At 39.1% G+C, this 21,611-nt stretch overlaps 1 protein-coding gene and 1 non-coding gene across 2 annotated transcripts in view; both read left to right on the forward strand.

Annotated features, from left to right (window-relative positions):
• Positions 1–21,611, forward strand: part of TEX14 (testis expressed 14, intercellular bridge forming factor) — a 141,227-nt gene that overhangs the window by 15,126 nt on the left and 104,490 nt on the right. Inside the window, exons 2-5 of the mRNA XM_044675064.1 lie at positions 3,337–3,451; positions 6,532–6,697; positions 11,703–11,839; positions 18,933–19,014. Of these exons, the coding sequence (XP_044530999.1) occupies positions 3,337–3,451; positions 6,532–6,697; positions 11,703–11,839; positions 18,933–19,014 (500 nt within the window). The remainder of the gene's footprint in view (positions 1–3,336; positions 3,452–6,531; positions 6,698–11,702; positions 11,840–18,932; positions 19,015–21,611) is intronic.
• LOC123248306 lies at positions 2,418–2,634 on the forward strand. The gene has a single exon (XR_006506352.1). It is a non-coding gene; the product is annotated as a small nucleolar RNA U3 (small nucleolar RNA).

Raw genomic sequence — 21,611 nt, forward strand, 5'->3', positions numbered from 1 at the left:
GTCATGGAAGAGGTTTTCCCTTCCCTACTCCTCTAGTTAGGATCCTGACACTCTCAGTAAACAAAAGAGAAGACTAGAGGGGGAACTCATTTATTTCTTTTTCAAAATAAAAAAAGAATTTTTTTTCAATTACATGTAGTAATAATTTTTAACACTTGTTTTCTGACATTTTGTGATCTGAATTCTCCCTCCTTTCCTTTCCTTGCCTCTCCCTGGGATGGTAGATAATCTGATATATAGATTATACCAGTGCTGTCAGGTTACACATATTTCCATATTCTTCAGGTTTTAAAAGACATGTACTGCATACAAGAAAAAATTCATGAAGGAAATAAAGTGAAAAATGGTATTTTGATTTGCATTCAGACTGCAGCAGTTTCTTCTGTGACCATGGATAGCATTTTTCATCATGAGTCTCTTGGGGTTATCTTGGATCCTTACATGAACTCATTTCTAAGGTCTACTGAATGAGTAACTCTTCCTGCCTTTGGAACCAATCCTGCTGCCATCCAGACACAGGATTTGCTTTATCATCCTAAAGCTCATTCTTTTAGCAATGAGCCACCATGCATGGCTTCATGGAAAAGACCAGAATAAGCATCTTAGAAAGGGACAGAGTTCCAGGCGTATTTTCTGGAGTTTACCCTCATCAGAGCCAATTGAGGACTGTAGGGGAATTTCTTGGATTCACACCCATTATATTCTCTCAAAATCCCCTAGTGATCTACAGCTTGGAGGTATTTCAGAATTTATATAGTCCAACTACTTCCTTTTTTCAGATGAGGCAAGTATGGAGTTAGTTCCTCAAGGTCACATGTGCCAGAGAATGGTATTTTAACCCAGGTTATAGGATCACAGATGGAGAACTTGAAAAAACCTCAGATGATTGATGTAGACCAACATGCACATTTTATCGATGATTCTAGAGTTAGTGCACTTTCCACTGTACTATGATTTTGTCCTTAGCTCTCCACTCTCACCATTACAGTCTCTCTCTGGTGTCTGCCTGAGAGGTAGTGTGGCTAAGGCAGGGTGACTTTTTAAAATTATATTAGCTGATCCAGCCATTGTGGATGGCAATTTGGAACTATGCCCAAAGGGCTTTAAAAGATGGTCTTCTCTTTGATCCAGCCATACCACTGCTGGGTTTATACCCCAAAGAGATCATAGGGAAAAAGACTTGTACAAAAATATTTATAGCTGCCCTCTTTGTGGTGACAAAAAAATTGGAAAATGGAGGGTATGCCCTTCAATTGGGTAATCTGTTGGGGATGGAATACTATTGTGCTCAAAGGAATAATAAACTGGAGGAATTCCATGTGAACTGGAAAGACCTCCAGAAATTGATGCAGAGCGAAAGGAGCAGAGCCAGAAGAACATTGTACACAGAGACTGATACACTGGTAAAATCGAATGTAATGGACTTCTGTACTAGCAGCAATGCAATGACCCAGGATAATTCTGAGGGACTTAAGGAAAAGAACACTACCCACATTCAGAGGAAGAACTACAGGAGTGGAAACACAGAAGAAAAACAACTGCTTGATCACGTGGTTTGATGGGGATATGATTGGAGATGTGGACTCTTAAGAGATCATGCAGTGCAACTATCAATAATATGGAAATGGTCTTGATCAATGACATGTGTAAAACCAGTGGAATTGCATGTCAGCATTGCATGGGAGGGGTTCAGGGGAGGGGAGGGAAAGAACATGAATCTTGTAACCATGGAAAAATAATTCTAAATTAACTAAATAAAAATTTCCAAAATAAAAAAATAAAGGAGACTTTAAAAAATGAAAAAAAATATGTTAGCAATGAAAATAACCGGCATTTATAACCCACTGACTGGTTTGAAAAAGAAGATTCCTAGGTGTGTGTACACGTAGTATTTTGGGTTCTTAAGACAAAGTTCTTAAGTCTTGGTGGCCAAGATTGTATGGACTTCCCAGGGATGCAGGCTCCCTCGGAGAATGGGCACCAGGGAACTATGATTTGTATTCTGAATATGGCCAGGTGATAAATTGATTGATTAATTGATGGAGGATGTTTTATTATTTTTGAAGAGCCACCCGGGCAACAATCTTGGTTACAGCAAGGAAAAATGCGGGGGTGGGGGTGTGGGTAGAGGAGGTGGAAAGCGCCAGGGAGGGGATAGAGGGGAGGAGTTTAGAGCAGCTGAAGTATGTGATTGGCTATCTGGAGGCAATATGCTAATTAGAACTCGTAAGGTTTTCGGGGTTCGGAATCCTTTCTGGCTGGAGTGAGGAGCTGTGTGGGGCTTAGGCAATGGCTGGCCTATTGGGGAAGGCGCCGAGCCTCGGTTTTCGGTGGAGCCAAGGAGGGTGCGTCGAAGTGGCCGTGAGCTAAGAGTGCGCGGGATTGTGTGTGGCGGGCGCGCCCGGTAGCTACCGGTTAAGACTATACTTTCAGGGATCATTTCTATAGTATGTTACTAGAGAATTGTGGCTGAAAGTGTAGCACGGAGGTAACCACGAGGAGGAGCTGTAGTGTTCTCTTCTGAGCGTGAAGCCGGCTTGTGGTGCTGCTTTTTAGCAGCTGCTGCCTGCCATTGATGATCGTTCTTCTCTGCTCTTGAGCAGGGTGAGAGGAAGAGAATGCAAGCTGAGTGGCTCCTCTTCTTACTTTATATGGTGACACAAAAGCAATTCTTTTTTCTTCGAGTATTCTCTGTAGTGATTACTTGTTACTATATTTAGCTCTCTTTTTCAATCAATCATGACCACTTTATTTTAAACCTATCAAAACCATTTAGTTTTTGTTGTCTATTTTTTCCCTTAACAATAAGTCATAAGTCCCCAACATTTCCTTTCATTATATATCTTTTTATCTAAAAAAGAACACAACAAAGTCAACAAAAATAAATCCTTTAAAAGGAGTACCTGTCGCAGTAGTGTTAGTGTTACACTTGGCCGCCGTGGAGATTATTGGTCCCAGAGATCATTTCAGGAAGCAGGAAAGAACCCACATCAACTGATGGGCACAGTGAAAGTAAGCAGAGCCAGGCAAACACTGTACACAGTAACACCAACATTGTGGAATGACCAACTTGCAAAACTGAGTGACTCTTCTTTTCCTTGTCTTATAATATCAGGTTGTTGTGCTTTATATTCTTTTTAATATATTTATATTCTGATTAATAATATTCATCCTACTTTGGCTAAAGATCCCTTTTGCCAAATTTTTTTCCTTAACTTTTTTGTTATCTTAATTTCTAAGTAAAACATTTTAGTACTAAAACCTTGAAATCATGTTTATGAAGTGAACAACAATTCATGAAACTTGCTTTCATTCATTCTACCATTTACCTTGCAGGAATTTATGTTGACACTGTAAATTCTCTGGGCCAGACAGCACTTTTCACTGCCGCATTATTAGGTCTTCCCAAATTAGTTGATGTCCTGGTCGATTATGGATCAGATCCAAATCAGTAAGTATCTTACAATTATGGTGCAAAATATTGTCAGTATTCTTTAAAGATGGAAAACCACATTAGGAAATGTCATCTTGACCAGTTTGAACTATGAAATATTTATTAAGTAGTTTTCTGAACTCTCATCAAAACTTTGTAATGCAAGTAAGCCTTCTAAGCCTAATTAAATAGTTGACATTTATAATTAATATCATTTGCACATTGTTTATTGCTGTGTTAAAATGTTAATTTTTGGAGATAATATAAAAATCATTGTTTAGAACCAGCTGTATTAGTACAACAATACCTTCCTGGATTCATTTTTGGAATTGTTTTCATTAAAACATCAGTCCTCATTCCTTAAAATTAATGAAACATGAGAACAGAATCCAAATCCTTAAATTTTAAACCTCACTAGATTTTTTTTTTCAGGGGAAAGGTTGAGTAAGGTATTCCACTTGGATTTATAGCAGTAGTTCAGGAATTCCTAGAATCAGAGAGGCCTCACAGAACATTACCTAGTTATGTTTATGTTATACATGATATAATTATATCATTCATAATGGAGAACTGGATCATAGAGATCATAAGATTTGGATCTGGAAAGAATAAGAGATTATCTAAATCCAATCTTTGCCTTTTATTTAGAAGAGAAGTTATATGATAAGGGTTTTACATCAGCAGTCTTCAAAGTGGAAGCCTTGCAAAGGATAGTTATAAAAGTTATGTCATTGCTTTGTTGGAAAGGGGGAAGATGGCTCTAAACTTACTTTCCCAATGATAGTTAACTGTATAACTTGTTTTCAATAAAACCACTTTTATACTTCCAGCCAACTCCTCCGTAATTTGCCTCCTTTAGCAGTTGGTCAAATCCCAATCTCTTTCCCCTTGAGCAATTATAACTTACCCAGGTTCTCAAAATATCTCTGTTGTTATACTGCCATTGGGAAAATTCTTCCCTTTCACTACTGCAAGTATAACTTAGAAATCACCTTATGATTGTGGCAAATGAAATCTTCAAGAGGGTGGGCTCTCACCTAGTGGGATAGAGACCAAAAGAACCCAGTTCCTCCTGCCTTAATTTTTGTTTCTGGATTGCACAGAGTGGAAGTGAGCCTGCTTCCCAATAGTGTACATATGTAAGACCTTAGAGCCATCCAGTCCAACCCTGTATTCTGGGAATCTGAAGCCCAGGGAGGTTAAGTGACTTCCCTGAATTCAAATAGTGAGCTATTTATTCAGATGGCTAGGCTTGAGGAGATATTGCCAAAGCTGATCTGTCACTTTCTCTGCCACTTGTAGACATTTCTGTCTAGAGCACAGAGGTTAAGTGACAGGGCCAATGTCACGTGGCCACTGTGTGGCAGAGGCAGGACATAAACCCAGGTCTTCCTCGCTTCAGGACTAGCCCTACTCATTAGGCCATACTAGCTCACTAAGGAATTTATAAATAAATATACATATATTGGGAATTTGTGTTCAAAAATTTTTTTCAGCTTGGTGCATGACCAAAAAAGTGTGGAAGATAGTGGTCTAGATTAAACCAGTTTTCTCAAAGCCTATTTTCTGATTAGTGTTGTTATTAAAAATGATGAAGAGTAAGATTAAAAGGGAAAATAGTATTTTAATAAAAGCCATACTGATAAAGATAAATCGACCATGCACCTGTAAGAAACCTATTTCAACGTCACCTCAGTCATTTTACCTTTCGTACCTGGCTCAGGTAACTAAAGAACCCACCCCTCCTGACTCCAGGAGTCTTATCCCCTCTCTTACATTATCACACTTCCTGTCTCCTCCATTTTTACAAGAGGAATCATGGGGAATGTAGTTTTCCAAAGTCCCCTAAAATGTCCACAGGAAGTTTGTCATATAATCTACATACCTTAATGCTCAAATGATCCCCAAATACCTCTAAATAGAACCCCAAGTGATTTTAACTAACACATTAGCCACATCATTTGAATAGGGACTCTGTGAGATAATTTTTTATGCCAATAATAATAGCACTCTAAATTATTCAATGTGAATTTCTTCATCTTTGAGCAGTAAGTAGGCTTTTATGTGACCCCCTGTGGGAAATAAAGCCTGAAACCCAATTGAGCAAAGCTATGGGGACATGAAAGACAAAAAACCTGAGTCCTGAGGCCAAAGGCCAGCTTATGTTTGTCCTGTAGCTAACTCCTCCCCTGAGGCCTCAAACCCCTCCTTTCCCCCCTCCCATTTGTACTAGATGTACCTGCAGAATCACTGATGTATTCCAGTGTAAAGTCTCCTTAATATGAAGTCCTTGAGGGCAGGGACTTGTTTGACTTTTGTCTTTGTATCTCCTTGTGCTTAGCACAATGCCATGAATTCCAGTCTTCTTGACTCTATGACTTATTCGCTGTGCCACCTCACTGCCCCAGACCTTCCAGACCAGTGTTCTGTTAGTACATTATCAGGCAGTATACATTAGTTGGCTTTAAACCACACCTCTGTCATTTACAAGTTGTGGGACCCAGAGCAGGGTCACCTCTGAGGCTCAGGCTCTGAAACTCTGAATGCCATGGGGAGGGGAGAAGGGAAATGTAAACTGCCAGTGTGACAATATCTTTCTACCCTAAATGTGTTCTTTGACTATATTAGTTAGCAGAATGATGAACTGAGGTCTGTCACTGAGACGTAGCCAGAGTAGCTTGGTTCAAAGAACATCTACTTAGAATTTGTAGCCCTGAGTTCTGATAGCAGCCCTGCACTTATGTGTTGTGTGATCAACCATGTAAAGGGCCTTTATTTTTTAAGCTCTTTTTATTTGTGTTTTTTTTTTCAATTTGTCAAATAAAGATGGAAGCAATACTTGTCCTAGCTGTCTCATAGGACTTTCAGGTGAGAAAATGTGTGTGAAGTGGTTGAAAGAATTATAAAGTGCCATGTGAGTAAGGGATTGATTTTGGATTCTGGTTATGACAACCACTGAGTAGATTTTGCAGAAACAAATGCTGGGGGCTTGGAAAATTCACTAGAATTAAAAGCCCCCTTCCCCTCTGTTCTTTGTTTTGCGGGAAAGGGTTTCTACTTGTTATTTATGGTCTAACATTTAGCCTAATGTTTCTTAGTCGCTGCTTTGATGGAAGTACACCTGTCCATGCAGCAGCATTTTCCGGCAATCAGTGGATCCTCAGCAAACTGTTGGATGCAGGTGGTGACTTGAGACTCCATGACGAAGATGGCAAAAATCCTCAGAGCTGGGCTTTGTCCTCAGGGAAGGAGAGAAGCACTGCGGTAAGGCCATACCCCAGAATAAGACAGGATACTTTCTGGGGAACAGCCCCAAGCTCAATTAAATATTCAGGTTCAAAAACCACTCAGGTTTTTGATGAAAAATAAGTGATGGAGTTTAGGACATACGATTGTTATTATTTCTTCATATCTGTAATATAACTGAGACCGTAGCTGACTAGGTGGTATGGTGGATAAGAGTACTGGATTTGGGGCAGCTGGGTAGCTCAGTGGATTGAGAGCCAGGCCTAGAGACGGGAGGTCCTAGGTTCAAATCTGACCTCAGACACTTCCCAGCTGTGTGACCCTGGGCAAGTCACTTGACCCCCATTGCCTACCCTTACCACTCTTCCACCTATAAGTCAACACACAGAAGTTAAGGGTTTAAAAAAAAAAGAGTACTGGATTTGCAGTCAGGAAGACCTGAGTTCAAATCCTGTCTTGGACATTTTACTTAGTTGTGTGATCCTAGGAAAAGTGATTATTTTCTCTCAACCTCAGTTTCCTCATCTGTAAAATGAGAATAGTAATAGCACCTATTATACAAGATTGTTGTGAAGATCAAATGATTTTTTGTTTGTGTGTGTATATACATGCATATATATAGTGCTTTGCATACCTTAAAGCCCTGTATAAATGCTAGACATTAATTTTTTAAATTTTATTTATCTTTTTGATCAGCAGAAATCTGCCTTTTCACCCTTCCATCCCAGCCACACACATCCTTTCCTCCTTAACATATATATGGTCAAGCAAGTCAAATTTCTTCATTAGTCATGTCCAAGCCTTTAATCTTTCTATGAAGAAATATGTAGCATGTTTTATCAGTTGTCCTTTGGAATCATGGTTAGTCATTATGCTAAGAGTTCCTAATTTGCTCAGTTTTCTTTTTTATATAGTATTATCATCATTGTATGAATTGTTCTCCTGATTCTGTTCCTTCACTCATCATATCAATTGTTAGAAGTTTTCCCAGGTTTCTCTGAAACAATGGCCTTCAGTTTCTTATAAATAGTATTCTAGAGGGCAGCTAGGTGGCTCAGTAGACTAAGAGCCAGATCTAGAGACCGGAGGTGTCCTGGGTTCAAATCTGGACCTAGACACTTCCTAGCTGTGTGACCCTGGACAAGTCACTTAACTCCAATTGCTTAGCCTTTACCACTCTTCTGCCTTGGAACCAATACGTGGTATTGTTTAGAAGACATAAGGTAAGAGTTTTAAAAAAATTAGTGTTCCATCACATTAATATTCATCCATTCCCCAATTTATGGGCATCCTTTCAGATTCCTTTTCTTTGACACTTCAAAAAGAACTATAAATATTTTTTTTTACATTCTTAGTTTGTTTTACTTAGGACTAATTCTTCCTTTAACCTAACTCTCTCTCTAATGTTCCCGCTCACCTTTTGCTTTTCCCTCATGTTTTCTTCTTAAGGGAAATATATGTCTATACTGTGTGTGTATTTTTCTTTCCTTTGACCAGTTCGTATCAACACAATGACCCAATGCCATTCCAAAGGACTTTTGGTGTTTTTACCTCCCTCCCTCCCCACTTCCCTTCCTTCCTAGGCTAATGTGGAAATGTGTTTTGCGTGACTGCACATATTTATAATGGACTTTGTTTTTCTTATCTTTTCAATAGGTGGGGGAAGGGAAGGAAAGAATTTGTAATCTAGGAGAAATCAAAGCAGTGTTAACAGTACCACTTTTGGGCCTTGTCTCATTAGATTCCTTCTATGATCCCTGATGATGATAGGGTTCAGAGATGACAAACATATTAGGAACAGATCTACGTATTTGCATATAAGCAGTTTGTCTTTTTTGGTCCTTTATGTTCATGTTACTATTTTTATGTTTTTCTTAACTTCTCTATTTTACCCTGAGAGTTTTTCTGAAGCTCTGGTAGTACCAGATATATTGGAAGTCTTTTTTATTAAAGTTCTATTTTTCCCCCTGTACCATTATAGTGTTGTAAACCTGTATCCTTAAATCTTCTAGAATCATATTCCAGGTTCTCCATTATTTTATAGAGCTGTGGCTGCTAAATCTTGGATGATTCTGACTATAGCTCCTTGGTACTTTTATTCTTCGTTTTATTCTTCATTTCTGATTTCTCGTGGTATTTTGTCTTTCACCTGAAAACTCTGGATTTTTACTATGATATTCCCAAGAGCTTTCATTCTGGGGTTTCATTTAGGAGGTAACTGATGGATTCTTTCTATTTCTACTTTGCCCTCTTGTTTTGTCATTTAAACTGTCATTTAAGATTAATTGGCAGCTGTCATTTAAGATTAGTTGAAATATTATATCTGGGTTCTTTTTTTTGTTATGGTGTGGTAGGCAATTGATTCTTAAATTTTTTCATCTTGTTATATTTTCCAGTTCAGTTGTTTTTGTGTGTGAGATACCATGCATTTTCTCTGTTCTTTCAGTCTTTTAACTTTGTTTTAATATTTCTGCTTGCAAAAAAAATAAATAAAAATAATAATATTTCTACTTGCCTCATAGAATCATTGACTTCTATTTGGTTCTCTCTATTTTCAAGGAGTTTGTTATTTGGCAAGGTTTTGAATCTCTTGTGCCAAGTTATTAGTTTCCTTTTCAGTTCTTTAATAGTTCTCATTTCTTGTCTATTTTTTTCCCCTCAAGCTCTCTCATTTCATATATAAGAACATTTTAAAGTCTTGAATTCTTGTTTCATCTCTTTCAGGAATTTTAGTTGAGTTTGTACCCAATTATGTTTTCCTTTGGTGCTTTGCTTATAAATATTTTGGAGTCATTCACCTCTGTATCTTGAGCTTCTCTGCCACCATAATAGCTTTTTATGGTAGGGATCTTTTTTGGTTTGCTCATTCTTTCAGTCTACTTCTTGATTTTAGGGTTGGGGTTTGTTGCACTTCTGGAGGGAAGATCTGGACTGGTCCTGTTGCTACTTTCTTGGAGGATTAAATGTTTTGCGTTATTTCAGGATCACAAACAGGCTGGGGTCTTCAAGCTTTCAGTGCTCCTTAAGTGGTCTGATTTATGGCAAAATATGATTTTTGCCTCCAGGTCTGAACTTCTGGAATGGGTTTGGGTCTGAGCAACAGTAGATGTTTCTGGGCTCAGTCCTTATAAGCTAACTGGAAAGCTGTCTTGATATAGAAAGGCAGAATTATAAGTTCCCCTTTGTCTGAGATTTCTGCCTTGGTTATTCCTCTATAGACTGAGTGAGAAGCTGGACTTGAGAACCAGCTCTGCTCTAGAATCTGAACCAACAGCTTCTGTTTGTTTCTTAATTTCCTCTTTTTTCAGCACTGCCCAGGGCCTCCATATTTGGAAGCTATTCCCTGCTATAGGTCTCTTTTTCAGTCTGCCTTGTATCTGTGACTCTGAACTGAGTAATGTGTGAGGAAGTTGCCAGTTAGCACTTGTTTCTATAGAAGTACCCCAGTATGGGTCTAGTGTGGTGCCCTGGGATGGGGCTGGGATCTCCTCTTCCCCTGGTGAATAGCCCCTTTCTGGACACATAGGTGTCCCCAGCGTCCATAGACCTTCTTGTCTGTCTCCTTATGCCAAGCTAACCTGGACAAATGATTCACTGTGATTTTTTCTGGATTTCCCCCTTAGGTTTCAGTTTGGTGCATTTTTTAGATCTTTTAGAGAAGTTTTTTGTAGGGCAGGAGCTCTGCTGTACTGCATTCTGTTACTCTGCCAGCTTATTTATTTATTTGTTTGTTTTATTTAAACCCTTACCTTCCATCTTAGAGTCAATACTGTGTATTGGCTCCAAGGCAGAAGAGTGGTAAGGGCTAGGCAATGGGGGTCAAGTGACTTGCCCAGGGTCACACACCTGGAAAGTGTCTGAGGCCAGATTTGAACCTAGGACTCTTAATCCACTGAGCTACCCAGCTGCCCCCTACTCTGCCATCTTGGCTCTGCCCCATCAATGCTAATTGTAATTAAAAGTTTCCCTAACTTTCATCCCAGCCCTAATCTGTACAAACAATTACCTTCATGTTTTCAATGATCATCTTCTCCAAAAAGCACTGTAGTAGATTCCCTTCCCCTTGTACAGCTGATACTGGCTAAGGACCAGAACTCCAACCTCTTGAATTGCCTTTGGAGCTAGAAGATTCTGTCTCACAATCTCAAGACACTTCTCATAGGAAAAAAATGACACAAAAAAGACAACCCCAGATCTAGGCTTAGGCTCTCTTAGGCAGGACATGCCCTCTGCCAGGGTGGGGAAGAGGAATCTTTCATGCTCTTTGTTTCAGAGGCAGACAAAGAGCCCCAGAGCCCTTCCTTTCAGATCCACTGTGTAGAGTGCTGCTGCATTCTCTGATTCAGGCTCTGCCTTTCACCTAGTGGCCATGGCCAGGGACCAAGGAATCTCCCAGGGTCTGCAATGAATTCTAACAGGGTCCGGCCATATGACTCTTGGGAAGTGGCCAGAATTCAGGCTTAGAGCAAGGTGAATGGGAAGGGCAAGATACTACTGCTTACCTCTTTCCATTTTTTATAGAGAAATAAAATTACTCTCAAACCAAGGCCAGTGAATACTCTTATGTCTTAGGTTATTGGGCTATAGCATCATTTCATATTAATCCCATTTTTTGAGCAAGGCATTAAGGATACCAAGATAAAACCAAAATGGTACCTGCCCTCCAGGAGTTTATATTATAACAGAAAGGATACAGAGTATGCATGGGCCAGTAAATACAAAATGTATACAAAACAATATAGAGTAACTACAGGAGGGAAAAAGCCCCAAGAACTGGAGAATCTCCAGGAAAGGTTCATGCAGGAGCTCGCCCCAGAGTTGTGTTTGGAGGAGGTGGATTCTGTAAGTTGAAGATGAGGAGGGAGCACCTGCTCCTCAGGAGACCTGTACAAAGATATAGAGGCAGGAGCTTGGGATTCAAGTGTTATCTCCCTCTCCCCCTGCCCTCCTTCCCCTTCCCCAAGTATTCGATTGGCCAAATATGTGAGCGCCTGATGTTGGGTTTATGCATCATTTATTGCAGATGGTGGAATTCATGCACCGATGTGCCTCCCACATGCAGGCAATCATTCAGGGATTTTCTTACGATCTGCTGAAGAGGATTGACTCTCCACAGAGACTCATCTGTAGCCCATCCAGATTTGGCAGCCTGATGCATGGGTAAGATCCTTCTAACCAGGGACACAAGTGACCAACTATCTGTATTAAACCAAAATGTCAGACAGGGAGATAGTCGACATTTGGTTGTGCTGAATAATCAGACTTGGCCAATGTGGCAGCAGTTTCCTCTAGTAAACTAGTTCTGTTCTAAGATTTCTGAATGTTTATTGTGGGGTTGAGGGGGGTAGGGACTGTTTCTGATATATGAAATGGCTTTTAGCTGAGCAGAACCAGTAGAATAACATAATATAGTAAGAGAAATTCTGTACAACAATCAGAAGTGAAGGACTAAACTGTTAGCAACAAAGCAAGGTCCCAAGATAACCCAAAGGGACTCATCACGAAAAATGCTACCAGCAGCCAGAGAAGAAGGAACTGTTAGAGTCTGATTGCAGATCAAAGTCATTTTTCACTTTATTTCCTTCATGAGTATTTATTTTATTGTATGTGTGATATATGTCTTCTTTCATGACATGAAAAATATGGAAGTATTTTATGACGGCACTGCTATAACCTGTATCAGTCTTATTTACTGCTTAAGAGGAGGGGGTGGGAGAGAGAATATGAATTGCAAAATGTCAGATAACCATTGTCAAAAATTGCTTCTATATGTAATTGAAAAAACTTTATAAAGAAATGGTACTTAGAGAGCCAGCCCTAGAGGCAGAAGGACCCAGGGTTAAGTCTTGCCTCTGACATTTAACTACTTACCTGAACAAAATATTGAATTTCTTAGTGCCTTAAGCAGCTGACTTTGAGATTAAAAGTTACAGGCAATGGAAGAAATAGTTTCCTTATCAAAAGTTCCTACAACAATTAAATTAAAGGGCTAGAGTCCAAAAAGGATCCAGTAAAAAAATAAATGAATACTTAAGGTCATATTAATTCTATAGTGCAATTACTTGAGAAACTTTTCTTGAGTGAATAGATGAGTGTTCACAGCTTGGTTTAAGCTCCTCTATGAAGTTAAAACATTATCATGTATTATTACTGCTCCTCCTATTATTTCTTGGTCCCTGGATATGTTTTTGATAGATAGGGTTATAAAACAGGTGAACTTGAAATAAGTGCCATATACTGTCATTAGGACTTGAATTCAGCTGCTGGAGTTTTATTTTCAGGGAAGTCTGTGGATATAGATGCAGAACAGGAAATTTCACTTCAGTTTGAAGGCTTATAAGGAGCTTTTTGAATCAAAGCAGTCACTAGCCAACCAGACCAGAATGAAGGGAAGATGAGAAGACAGTACAGCTACAGTACATAGACATAGGCCACTAAAGTAGTGCAAAACATTAATGCTTCAAAATGTGGATATTAGAAAGATCAGTGCTGTGTTGTATGTTCTGCTCTCCTAGCAAGATACCATTTTTGTTTTCTTTGTCCTTTATTCTGAAATGGAAAGAGGACAAAAGCAATTACTTCTTCCTTACCTGTGAGGGAAATGCAAAAGTAAAACTTTACTTATTTGCATGGATAGATACTGCCAAATAGAAAAATGTATATGCCAAAAACTGATCTTTTTGAATCTTCTGGTTTATTATTCATCAAAAACCATTCAACACTGGGGGCAGCTGGGTAGCTCAGTGGATTGAGAGTCAGGCCTAGAGACGGGAGGTCCTAGGTTCAAATCTGGCCTCAGATACTTCCTAGCTGTGTGACCCTGGGCAAGTCATTTGACCCCCATTGCCTAGCCCTTACCGCTCGTCTGCCTTGGAGCCAATATACATAAGTTAAGGGTTTAAAAAAAAACAACCATTCAACAGATTTGTTTCAGTGTCTATGATGTATGCAAAGCAATGAACTGGGCATAGATAATATAAAGGTATTTTTAAGGCTTAGTCTCTGCCTTCAAGAGGACTGACAGTCTAGTTGGGGAGGAAAGACATATGAAGACATATACGTTGGTAGATTGGGAAAACCAACATGAATTGGAATTAGAAATTTTTTTTTCAATTAAAGTTTTATTGACATATTTTACTTTTATATTGCAAACATTTATAGATTATTCCTACTCCATGAGAGATTTCTTCTTTTCTCTCTTTTTTATTATCATACAAAACACACTTCCATATTGGTCATTATTATAAGAGCACACTCATAAAACCATAAATATACTGATGTGAAAGATAATGTTTTGACCCACATCCTTCTGACTCCAGTCCTTTCTCTGGATATGGATAACATTAGGAGTTTTTTGTTTTTTTTTAAAGCTCTTACCTTCTATCCTACTAGCAATTCTAATACAGAAGAATGGCAAGGGCTAGGCATTAAAAATAAACGACTTAAAAAACAAACAAATAAATAAATGACTTGTCTAGGGTCACATAGCTAGAAAGTTTCTGAGGCTAGATTTGAACCCAGGCCCTCCTGACTCCAGGCCTGGCTCTTTATCCACTGTGCTATCTAAACTGCCCCAGGAATTAGGAGATCATATAACAGCCCCAGCTTTGCCTCTAATTTCCTGAGTTGATATTTCACTCTACTCTATGAACCTCAGCTAGTTCTTTAAATTTAAGAATTTAATTCAACAGATGCATGCTGTACCAGATCCTGAAAGAGATGCCAGACTTAGATAAGACAATTCTTGGCATATATATATGTGTGTATATATATATATATACACACACACACACACATATATATATATATAGCCTAGGAGGAGAACTGTGACTCATACAAAAATAACTATGACCTAAAAAAATAAGCACATAATATAAAACAATGCATATCCTTTGATTCAGTAATACCACTACTGTGTCTATATCCCAGAGAGATAAAAAAAAATGGGAAAGGACCTGCTTTTACAAAAAGATTTATAGCTGTTCTTTTTGTGCTGGCAAAGAATTGGAAACTAAAGGGATGTCCATCGATTGGGGAATGGCTGAACAAATTGTAGTATATGATAGTGATGGAATGCTATATCATGCTGTAAGGAATGATGAACAGGATGACTTCAGAAAGAGCTGGAAAAACTCTGAACTGATGCAGAGTGAAATAAACAGAACCAGGAGAACATTGTACACAGTAACTGCAATATCGTGGAATGATCAAATGTGATAAGACTTTGCTACTAACAGTAATACAATAATCCAGGATAATTTTGAGGGGCTTATGACAAAGAAGGCTATCCACCTCCAAAGAAAGGCTATCTACATCTAGAGAAAGAACTCTAGATGGAGTCTGATGCAGATCAGAGCATACAGTTTTTCACTTGTTTATTTGGGTATATGTTTTGGGGTTTTGGTTTTATAAGATAATTCACTTTAAAAAATTAAAAATATGGAAATATGTTTTGCATGATGATACATGTATAACCCAAATTGAATTGCCTTTCAACTCTGGGATGGGGGAGGAAGAGAGACAATTTGGATCACATAACTTCAGAAAATTTGTCAAAATTTATTATTACATGTAATTGATAAAATAAAAAAATTTTTAATAAGCACTTAAGAAATGTGTAAGCAAGGTGTTGCCTGACATCTGAAAAGTTTATTACCAGCTGAGGGACCTCAGAAAAGACTTGATAGAGCCAGTATTATCCGATTGGGCCTAGAAAGGGCTAGTCAGGATGGAGGGGGAAGGCACAATGAACAAGCAGCAGGAACAAGGGCATGAGATGGAGAGGATTGAGGCCTCTTGGGAAGGGACAAGTGATTACTTGATTCCTATTTGGCTGGAACACAAAATTCATTGAGAGGAGTAATATGAGAATAAAAAACTGCAAAGAGAGTAGCCAGGCAAACCTATGGAGGGAAGCCTCTGATTATCAGATTTGAATTTAACTTAATAGGGAATGGTTTTGAGCAGAGGAATACTATAACCTGCTCTTAACATGAGAAAAATAAGTGTTAAGGCCAGACTGGAGAGGGGAGATGGTGGAGAAAGCGGGTTCTTACAGTAATCCAGGCAAGTAACAGTGAAGGCCTGTCCTACGATTTTGGCAGGGGAGATACAGGAGAGGTGAAAGGTATGAGAAATGACGCCAAGAAGGGGTTGACAAGATTTGATACTTGGAGATGAGATGTAAGGGAAAGAAGAGAGTCAGTGTCGGTAGTTTTTAACATAGACTAGGCACAACTAATGGAACTATTGAAATTAGAAGGAGGAGCAGATTTAGTGAAGAAGATAATAATCTTTGTTATGGACATAGTGAATTAGAGGTGCCAGGAGGAAATTCAGATGGCGATGTCCTTTAGAAAGACTTGGACATGTGAGTGTAGATTTTGGAAATATGGTCAAAATTAGAGCTAATAGATTTGAAAGTCATCTGCAAAGAAGTGAAAGTTAAAGCCATTGACATATGACTTTGAAGGGAGAAAATAGAAAAGAGAATAAGGCCAAGTACAGAGCTATAGGCAACAAATCTCAACTCTTGGGATAATGACAGGGAGCAATTTGTCCTGACAGAGTATTTGTTACTTGGAAAGGTAAAGAAGGAGAGAATATTCAAGAGCATATGATCAGCTGTGAAAAATTCCAAAGAGGATGAAGAATGAAAAGGCCATAGGATCTGGTGATCAGGTAGTCATTGATGACTCTGGAGAAAGCAATTTGAATAGCATAGTAGAGACAGAACCCAGAATTGTGAGGAGCTGGGGGTAGAGTAAAAGGTCCAGAAATGGAGACATCAAATAGAGATCACTTTTTCAAGAAGTTTGACAGTGAAAGAGTATTGAGGTATAGAATGGGAAATGAATAGAGTAGAAGTGAATCCTTTTGGGGGCAGCTGGGTAGCTCAGTGGATTGAGAGTCAGGCTTAGAGACAGGAGATCCTAGGTTCAAATCCAGCCTCAGCCACTTCCCAGCTGGGTGACCCTGGGCAAGTCACTTGACCCCCATTGCCTACCCTTACCACTCTTCTGCCTTGGAGCCAATACACAGTATTGACTCCAAGATGGAAAGTAAGGATTTAAAAAAAAAAAAAAAAGAAGTGAATCCTTTTCTAAGACTTAGGGCGAGAGAACTGATAGGCTTGTCAGGTAGAGGGGTAGGAGGCCAGGGAAGAGGCCAGAGATGAGGAGGGTGTGATAGCAGGAATATTAGAAGGGAAAAAGTCATGAGAACACACAGATAAGTTAAAGTCATCATAGAGAACCATCAGAGAAAGTAGCGCATGCTCATTAAGACTAGCTTCTTACTGGTCAGTTTCCTTTACACTCAGGGATATATCTCTTCCTCCAACACAGGAAAGAAGAAAGAAAGACTGATGATATTGAGAAGTTTTGAGGAGTGGAGGTGAGGAAACTCCTCTTGTTAGTCAAGTGGGAAGCTGTCATCTGCTCTCATAATGAGGGATGCTGTTTGAGTCTTGAGAAAGGAGGTTTGGAATGGTTGCTGTAGGGAACAAGATAGGGAGTCAAGAAGGGTGGGATGAAACAGTTGTCAGAAATTTGAAGTTACACACCATAACTTTGTGGGATTTTCCCAAACCTGTGTTTTCGTTTATTTACAAAGCGGAGATTCCATCAGGACAAATCAGCAATTTGTCTGTTACTTATGGTCTTAGAGAGTTTCTTGGGACAATGAACAGCTAAGTGAAAGAGAGCCTTCTGTCTGCCCTATCTCACTGCCTGTCAGCATAAATTTATAGAGGATGAAATCACCTTATTATATGACTTCCTTCTGTTATACTCAGTCTTGGAAGCAGGAATGACAGTGAAGATGGATGATGAGATTTATTGAGATTAATAACAGCAAAAAAGCCTGAGGAATGACAGGAATTTCCACAGCAGTGAATTAAAGTAGAAAACTTTGGGGTCAAGCATGGCTATGGTAGTGAGTGAAACCTTTTGAGAACAAGAAAGGTTAAGTGACAAGAAGCCAAGAAGAGGGCAGAGAGCTGTTTAGTGTCAGAGAAGGGAGAGAGATGGAAACTTACAAGATGGTAGAATTTCAGAATTAAGGATCTTTGAGATGAGGCACTTATGTGACAGGGTGAAGGATAAGGGTGTTAACGATGGTTTCTGGCTAGAGTGATGGAGAAGGGAGTTGAAAATAAAGAATTATGGAGTCAGATCAATGTAGGTATGGGGAAATTAGGGTCTCGTCCAAAGAATTAACAGCCCAGACCAACTCCAGGTGGAGGGAACAAACTTCATTGTAAGAGACTATAGTAATAGAGTTGCTGGTAAAAGAAGCAAGCAAGATAAAGCTAGGGCAGAGGTGTTTCGGAATGGTCCTGTGTTGATTAGTTAGTAAAGAAGGACCATTTGATTAGGTGGTTGTTGCTCTATCATCCCCAAGGAACTGATGTCACTTTACCCATGGTTCACCTTGTTTCTCCACTGTGGGTAGGGAATGACACCCCAATGCAAATGATATGCTAACGATATGCTAAACACCCTGGAGTAACTTTATGTTACTTTTGCCTGATTCTGCACAGACTCTAAAGGAAGGAAAGTCTCCAGTTTGTTTTGCCTCTGCTGATTGGCCAGTTATATTACATCCTTATAGCCTACCTACATCCTTATAGCATCCGTATACCAGTCTGCATACATGGCAGCCCACATCAACATGATGTGGCAGGAGTTGTCAGCATGAATAATATTAAAATGCCTGAGTCGAATGCAAAAGCTAGTGTGGAAAGACCATGGTCAGGTCTGATGCTAAAGTTGAAGATAAAGGTAGGAGGTTGGTAGGTGACAACAATGAAGGCTTTCTGAAAATTGACATAAGATTGCAAGGTCTTAGAAGAAGAAAAGGTTTTTAAGGGTTAGTAGTAGAGGTTCTTAATCTTTTTTGTGTTATGACTCTCTTTGGTAATCTGATGAACCCTTTCCTATAACAATGCTTTTGAATGCAAAAAATACATAGGATTACAGAAGAAATCAGAAGTTGGGGGAAATGAAGATGTCGTTTTTTCCCTCTAAATTCACAAACCCTATTAAATCTATAACCCGCAGCTTAAGCACCCCTGCAATACAGGAATGTCCTGGAAGTAGTAGCGGGGAGTATCAAATGAGTGGGTGGGACATTTTGTGTGTAAAGGAATGGTATGTATGGGAAGTAGTATTAGAATTGGACAGCCAGGAAACGTCCTCCTGGAGCATTTCTTAGGATGCAGATGACTAATCTTATTTTTCAACATTTTTAGAAACCCTGACAACTCCCCTAACCGCCTGCTCAAACCTGGAGTTGTTTCTTCTAAAAACATCTACAGCTTTGGTTTTGGGAAGGTAAGGTGTTAAAATTGACAAACTACTAGTAAGTGCAGCTGCTTTAGGGGGCAACTAGATAGAACAGTAGATAAAGCATTAGGTCTGGAGATGGGAGGACCTGGGTTCAAATCTGGCCTCAGACATTCTTTGCCATGTGACCCTGGGCAAATCACTTAACCTCCATTGCCTAGCCCTTACCACACTTCTGCCTTGGAACCAATATATAGTATTGATTCTAAGATGGAAGGTAAGGGTTTCTTAAAAATAAATAAATAAAGCTTGATGACTTGAACTGAAATGAATTGAATTGAAGCTAGGTCTTGGCTCTTATCTCCTTTCTTTCTCCTCTTGCCACCTCTACTCTATTAATGTACCAAATGGGTATTCTGTCCTTTTATCTTCAAGAAAATAAAGTCAGTAGTTTGCATAGGAGACTCCACAAGTAATCCCCAAAGGATTCTAGTCCCTGATTTATTTGGGTACTTCATCATTCATTCCTTCAGGCAATAGTGAAAGCACAAGAATCAAGCACAATTAAGCAACCTCTGACAGTGTATGGCAGGATTCCCTGACTTTGTATTTTCCTGGTCATTTTACAGTAGACTCTAGGTTTGTGTGCCCCTTACTCTCTAAATTCTCTCCTTCTGCATATGTCATTCTGTCATTTCACAGTTACAAAAAGGTTTAATTTTGCATTCAATAATGGAATTTTGGTCTTCCTGCTTCCATTCTCTCCCCTGTCCAATCCTGTACCTTAAGAAAATTATTGGGTGCCACTCAACAGCTCAGTGGATAGAGATCCAAACCTGGAGACAGGAGGTCCTGAGTTCAAATATGGCCTCAAACACTTTCTAGCAGTATGACCCTGGACAAGTCACTTTAACCCCAATTGTCTAGCCCTTACTGCTCTTTCTTAAAACCAGTACTAAGTATAGATTCTAAGGCAGAAGGTAAGGGTTTTAAAAAGAAAAAAAAGAAAATTATTTTGACACATTTGTGGAGGATGGATTCCTATATCTAGGTGTCTTAAATCTATAAGATGGACCAGGATGAAGTTTGCAGGGGACTAGAAAAGGCTCTACAAAACAACAGAAGCTTTTAAAAATCTTCTAACTCTTTAAGCTCGCAGTTCCACTCCCAAATCCATATACCCACTGACTTTAGGAAATGATCATTTCTCTATTATAGACAACCTCATTAATCTCTCCACACCTGAAAACCTCTCTGTTTCTTCACCCATTCTCCTATCTTTTCTCATAGAAAGAGGTGTCCCTCCTCCTTTCCAAAGCTATCCCCTTTGCTTGAGCCTTTGATCCATCACTTGGTTTCCACACTCTGTCTCTTTCCTGCTTTCCCTGTCACCTTCATTCCCTTGCTTCCTGCTTACATTCTCAGCATTCAGTCTTAAAAACTTTTCCTTAACTGGCTACTACTCTTTGAGTTTGTCTATTATCTTAGTTCTCATTCACTGCTAAGTTCCTAGAAAAAGTAGTGAGTCCCTGCTGCCCAAACTTCCTCACCTCTCAGACTTAATTTCTGCCATCTTCAAAATATCCACTGACTCCTTCATTGCCAAATTTGATGGCATTTTCTCAAACCTTATCCATTTGGACCTTCTCACAGCATCTAGCACTGTTGACAATCCCCAACTTGATTTTAGCATAAATTGCAAAATTCTTAGCCTGGAATAGAAAGTATTCCTCATTCTGGCTGTCCCCCCATGTTTCCAATCCTAGTTCATATTATCCATGCCCTTTCATGCCGTTTCTATTCCAGTGAAACCTTCATGTGGATTGTTTCTCATATATGACATTCTACTTCCTGGATCTCCTGGTCTTTGCCCAAGTGGTTGTCCATTTTTGGCATGGACTTCTTCCCCTCCATCTCATGGGACAAAGCAAAGCATTTCCTGACCATTCTCCCTACCCTTAGAAATAACTTTCTATTACTTTACATTTTCTTAATTGAGTCCAGGATACATAAGTCCTTTGAGGGGAGGGAGGTTTCATTTTTGTCTTTTTATCTCTAGCACATAGTTTTGAACTGAGTTTATTATTATTATTATTATTATTATTATTATAATAAATTTTGGAGTTTTTTCTAAATCAAGACTCACAGAAGAGAATCTTTAGTTGTGTTAGAAAAGATATTTTGGACCCTTCAAAAAAAAACAACCCACTATTAGGAAATGTTGAAATAGAGGGAAATTATCAATTCATCCCTTCATGCAGATAGAAGGTCCACAGGTATTGCATATTACACATATTTTAGAGTGTGTGGACAAGTTGTACTGACTTCTTTCTAAAAAATACTATTTGTTCTATCAAGTGCCTCTGGGAAGAGCAGAGGAAAGGACACTTGGGATAATTATGATGATGTCAGAAACAGGCCTTTGATAAAAGTTAATTAAAAACAAATAAACAAAAAAGAAATAGAGGGAGTATAGTGAGATAGTGTGGCATAGTAGAAAGAGAACTGAATTGGAAATTGGGGAGCTGGATTCAAATCTCAACTGCCATTTATAGGCTGTGAGATCTTGGGCAATCATATCCCTTTCGGTCTGGTTCCTAGTTTCCTCAGCTGTTAGATGACTTTGAAGGTCCCTTCCATCTCTA

This window comes from Gracilinanus agilis, chromosome 4, assembly GCF_016433145.1.
Source record: "Gracilinanus agilis isolate LMUSP501 chromosome 4, AgileGrace, whole genome shotgun sequence".
NCBI classification, from domain to species: domain Eukaryota; kingdom Metazoa; phylum Chordata; class Mammalia; order Didelphimorphia; family Didelphidae; genus Gracilinanus; species Gracilinanus agilis.